The 5,870-nt window shown below is 40.6% G+C and overlaps 1 protein-coding gene across 1 annotated transcript in view; it reads left to right on the top strand.

Moving 5' to 3' along the window:
* The window catches only part of LOC111965592 (cationic amino acid transporter 2-like), an 18,779-nt gene that overhangs the window by 11,350 nt on the left and 1,559 nt on the right, over positions 1-5,870 (top strand). The window contains exons 3-6 of the mRNA XM_023989742.2: positions 1,102-1,257; positions 2,995-3,160; positions 3,416-3,552; positions 3,860-4,082. Coding sequence (XP_023845510.2) covers positions 1,102-1,257; positions 2,995-3,160; positions 3,416-3,552; positions 3,860-4,082 — 682 coding nt within the window. The remainder of the gene's footprint in view (positions 1-1,101; positions 1,258-2,994; positions 3,161-3,415; positions 3,553-3,859; positions 4,083-5,870) is intronic.

Consider the following 5,870-nt stretch of genomic DNA (forward strand, 5'->3'; position numbering starts at 1 on the left):
AATATACTACTTCATTCCCCTCTGAGTTCAGGCTGATTCTTCTCTCCAGCTCTTATCTGCTCTATTGCTCTATATGGCAGTGAAGTATGGGGTCCACTCTCTAATAATGAATTTACTAAATGGGACAAACATCCAATTGAAGTATTGCATGCAGAGTTTTGCAAGACTGTATTGCAAGTACAAAGAAAAACTCCAAATAACGCATGTAGGGCAGAATTGGGCCAATATCCCCTCCTCATTCGAATAGAAAAAAGAGCCATCAAATTTTACAACCATCTAAAAACAAGTGACCCTAAAACATTCCATCACACAGCTCTACAATGTCAAGAGATGAAACCAGAGAAGAGTCCCCTCAGCCAGCTGGTTCTGAGGCTCAGTTCACCAACCCAAACCAACCCCAACCTCCTGCCAAATGTATGACCATATTAGAGACACATATTTCCCTCAGATTACACAGACCCACAAAGAATTCAAAAACAAACCCAATTTTGAGAAATTCCCATATCTACTGGGTGAAATACCACAGTGTGCCATCACCGCACCAAGATTTGTGACCTGTTGCCACAAGAAAAGGGCAACCAGTGAAGAACAAACACCATTGTAAATACAACCCATATTTATGTTTATTTATTTTCCCTTTTGTACTTTAACTATTTGCACATAATATGACATTTGAAATGTCTTTAATCTTTTTTTTTATTGTTTAGTATCACTTTTCTTTATTATCTATTTCACTTGCTTTGGCAATGTAAACATATGTTTCCCATGCCAATAAAGCCCTTAAATTGAAATTGAATTGAGAGAGAGAGAGTACAGTAAATGTGAAAAGCACATCAAATCAACAGGGAAATGTTTGGATTCAGTCTAGCGTCAGGTGAACTGTTGTGTCCTCTCACCTTTTTGATATAATACTTGTCCCATTATCTCTAAACTGTTCCTTTTCAATTGCTACCATGGCTACGCATGTGCTTTTTATATTTCTTCTGTAAGAAACATTTCCATTTAGCCCTATCCATAAAGGCTGATTCCCACCAGTGTAAAGGGTTGATTGATCCATCTATTGTCATATTGGCTAATCTCCTCTCGTCATTATCCTGTCAGGGACGTCCAGTGTGGCGAGGGCTTGGAGCGGAACCTTTGATGACCTCATCGGCAACGCCATGGGGAACTTCTTCAAAGAAAACGTATCCATGAACCTCCCGGGCCTCGCAGAATACCCAGACTTCTTTGCTGCTGGACTCATTATGCTCCTGGCAGGTAAACTGAATCTGATGATTGATTGATTGATCATTGGTTCGTTTAACCACATACAGACATTAAAACTGTCTGGTACTGATGATGTTGATAATGATGATGATGATGATGATGATAATGATGACGATGGTGATGATGATAATGATGATGATGATGGTGATAATAATGATGGTGATAATGATGATGGTGATGATAATGATGATGATGGTGATAATGATGATGGTGATAATGATGATGGTGATGATAATGATGATGATGGTGATAATGATGATGGTGATAATGATGACGATGATAATGATGATGAAGATGGTGATGATAATGATGGTGATGATGATGGTGATGATGGCGATGGTGATGATGATGATGGTGATGGTGATGATAATGATGATGATGGTGATGCTGGTGATAATAAGATGTATTGTGGTGATATGATGTATATGAGATGTATGATGATGATTGATATCATGGTGATGATAATGATATGATGGGATAATGATGATATGATAATGATATAAATATGATTGATAAGATGAGAAGAGGTGTATAAAATAATGATGATGATTATAATGATGATGTGATATAATGATGATATGATGGTGATAATTATATGATGATGTGTGATACTTATGACGATGATAATATGATGAAGATGGTGATTATGAATGAAGAGGGTGGTGAAAAATAATGATGATGATGGTGATGATAATGATATATGTGATAATGATGACGATGATAAATGATGATGAAGATGGATAATGATGATGAAGAGTGGTGATAATAATAATGAGTATGATGGTGATATAATGATGATGTGATGATAATGATGATGATGATGGTGATTATGATGATGAGATGAATGATGATGAAGATGTGATTTACTGATGATGAAGAGGGTGGTGATAATAATAATGATGATGATGTGATGTGATGCTGGTGATAATAATGATGTGAAATGATGATGATGCATGGTGATGATGATTGATGATGTATGGATGATAAGAGATGATATGATGGTGATGATCGATGAGTGATAATGATGATGGTGATGATAATGATGATGATGATGATAATGATGATGATGATGGTGATTACTGATGAGATGATAATATGAAGATGAAGATGTGATAATATGATGAGAAGTGGTGTATAATAATAATGATTATGATGTGTAATGATGGATGGGATGAAAATAGACTTTATAATGATTGATGATGTGATGATATGATACGATGATAAGATGTATGAAATGGATTATGATGAAAGAGTGTGGTATAATAATAATGATGATGATTGTGATGATATAATGATGTATGATTGGATTATGAATGATAGATGATGAATGATGATGAAGATGGTGATAATGATGATGAAGAGGTGTGTGATAATAATAATGATGATGATGGTGATGATAATGATGATGTATGATAATGATATATGATGATGATGTGATACTGATGACGATGATAAGATGATGAAGATGGTGATACATGATATGAAGGGGTGTGATAATAATAATGATGATTGAAGAGTAGTGTATATAATAAATGATATATGTATGATCAATGATATGGTATGATTATGATGATGATGATGTGGTATACTGATGACATGAAATGATATGAATAATTTGTAATACTGATGATGAAGAGGGTGGTGATAATAATAATGATGATGATGGTGATGATAATGATGTGAATGATGGTGATGATCACATGTTCCATGTGTTTCCATCCTGTGAAGGTCTGCTGGCCTTCGGTGTCCAGGAATCGGCAATAGTCAACAAGATTTTCACGGCCATCAACATCCTGGTTCTTCTGTTTGTCATTATTGCGGGCTTCGTCAAGGGAGACATCGGTAACTGGCAGATCAGTCAGGAGGCGCTCATCAACGCTACAGCAGAATTACAGTATGCAACCATGTTTGATTACAATACAAACGTTTGAGTACAATACATGAGATATCCTTCATCATACCAAACTTGCTAGCAACTACAGTGGATGATGAACACATTTCTACAGGCAAATGTGTGTGAGGATGTTATAGCCGTGGTATTAGCAGGAAATATTAGCGTGAATCCTTCAACCAAGATTTCTGGAAAAACAGAGAAGATTGACAAGTTATTATTCTGCAACCATATGTCCTCTTACATTGTCTTCTCCAGGAACCTAACGTCTACAGTCAACGTGACCAGTATATATGGGGATGGAGGGTTCTTCCCCTACGGTTTCGACGGGACAATCTCCGGAGCCGCTACCTGTTTCTACGCCTTCGTAGGCTTCGACTGCATCGCCACAACAAGTAGGCCTACCTGCTTTAAATATTTAAACATGCGCTGACACACTAACCTATATACGTCAGAAACATTTCCATCCTACAGAAACACTGATAAAGCCAGACGCTTCTCCAAGCTTCGTCCATATAGTATCTTTGGTAATGTCTACTCTACTCAGAATGTTTAGGCATGCCGTAACAGTCAATATTCTACATGATTAAACCTTGCAGTCGATATTGGCTGATTGATTGATCAACTAATTGGCCAATCGACTGATTGTATTGACAGCTCTTCATTCATTCATTCATTCATTCATTCATTGTCTCTCTCCAGGTGAGGAGGTGAAGAACCCTCAGAAGTCCATCCCGCTGGGCATCGTGGCGTCTCTCCTCATCTGTTTCCTGGCCTACTTCGCCGTGTCGGCGGCCCTCACTCTGATGATGCCCTACTACATGCTGAATGTTAACAGCCCGCTTCCCGTGGCCTTCGAGTACATCGGCTGGGGGCCCGCCAAGTATGTGGTGGCTGTCGGCTCGCTCTGCGCCCTCTCCACCAGGTAGGTAGGAGAACACGGGAAGTCCCTGGTCAATGATGTCACCAGGCGTCATTACAGTCAGTCAGTTTGTCTGTCTGTCTGTCTGTCTGTCTGTCTGTCTGTCTGTCTGTCTGTCTGTCTGTCTGTCTGTCTCGACGTAAAGCTTGCACAGCAGCGACTGCTACCTATACCTGCGTCTCCTCCTGCTCTGAAAACAACTTTCCCCTCGTCATGTTGTATGGAAACAGTCGCTTATGCTCATCACTAGCCAGAGCCACGCCCTCGAACTCAGCTATCAGACATTTGAGCAATACCGAATCACAGCAAGTTGTATGCAGTATCTTCTAGTTCTTACGAATTTGTCATATTAAACCACATTCAAGAGTCGCCTTGGAGGTGTCTCCGCGGTCACGGTCGTCTTCTCCAAGTGTACCATATTCAGCGGTTCTTCGATCGGCATAATACCGACCCAGAACAAAGCACCGTAAACGCGTGACTTCAAATAGAGGAAATACATAGACTTGTATACCTACAACACGTCTCCACAGAAATGACCGAATCACACATGTAGGATAAATTCTCTATAGCATGCGCTAACTACACAACCCTGGCTGAATCTCACGTGGACGTAACTGTTATTATACACTGCACAGCAATCAGCAACTTGGCTTCTATTTAGTACCACGTGTAAATTGGCACCTCAGCCATTCCCTTTGGACTTTCATGTTCATCTATCCAATCACCTCGCTCGCTGTCCTGAATAACCTTACAATGAGAAGACAAAAATAATATCTCTCAATAGTCAAGTCACTAGAGTGGATGCTCGTCTCCTGCGATTAAGAGACACTACACTAATCTTTAAACGCGCTCGAGGTAAAACACCTACCTGTGCCGAAACATACGTACAGGTCGGACATATTGCGAACTTTTATTATAGGAGCACCACAACGTTTCATATTACTCGTTTGTCTCGTGAGACCGAACAACCTGTTGAAAATATCTCAATCCGGCGAGCCTAACTGACCACTCAGCCATACCGATGTTCAGCAAAGTATACAACCAGTCCTTTTGTAAGTCTTTGCACCACAGATAAGTTATATACCAGCACTGTACATTCACGACACAACCTTATGCTCTCCTCATTGACAGTACGGGGCTCCTCTCCCAACACCTTCGGTCCTCGTCAACCCACTTCGTCCATGCTCCATGCTCTATTGTTTCAACGAGAGAACGCGGAACGCTCAGAGCCTGGTGCTCTTTTCCTTGTGCGCTCAGGTCTTCTGATATAGCAGCTGCAAACAGAACACTTTTGATGGGTCGCGTGAGTTATACCAGTTTCATTTGATGGCATAACCGAACATGCACGATCTTCTGGATAATTGCAAATGGCGGTCAAACATCTCAAGTTTATTTTCTTGATCACGGTCTTTCTCGATGTTAACGATCCTGCCGCTGCGAGGTATTACTTGCCATCCCTTAATTCCAACTCATCAGCATCACAGGACACTGAGAACGTTGCGTCACTGCCTATAGAACGTCCTCTCGTTTTTCCAAATCATCATTTATTTGTGTCATTCTCAAAACTTTTGGCCACGACTGTACAGTCTGTTGTGTTCCATGTTCCCTGACCTGAGACTGTAACGTGTCTGATGGCTCTCTGTGCTGTCTCCTATACAGTCTGTTGGGTTCCATGTTCCCTATGCCCGCGTACTGTTTGCTATGGCCAGAGACGGCCCCCTCTTCAAGCCCCTCAGTAAGGTCAGCGCCAGACAAAGTCCTGTCATCGCTACCAATCTCCTCCGGGGTGTG

This window comes from Salvelinus sp. IW2-2015, linkage group LG6.2, assembly GCF_002910315.2.
Source record: "Salvelinus sp. IW2-2015 linkage group LG6.2, ASM291031v2, whole genome shotgun sequence".
NCBI classification, from domain to species: domain Eukaryota; kingdom Metazoa; phylum Chordata; class Actinopteri; order Salmoniformes; family Salmonidae; genus Salvelinus; species Salvelinus sp. IW2-2015.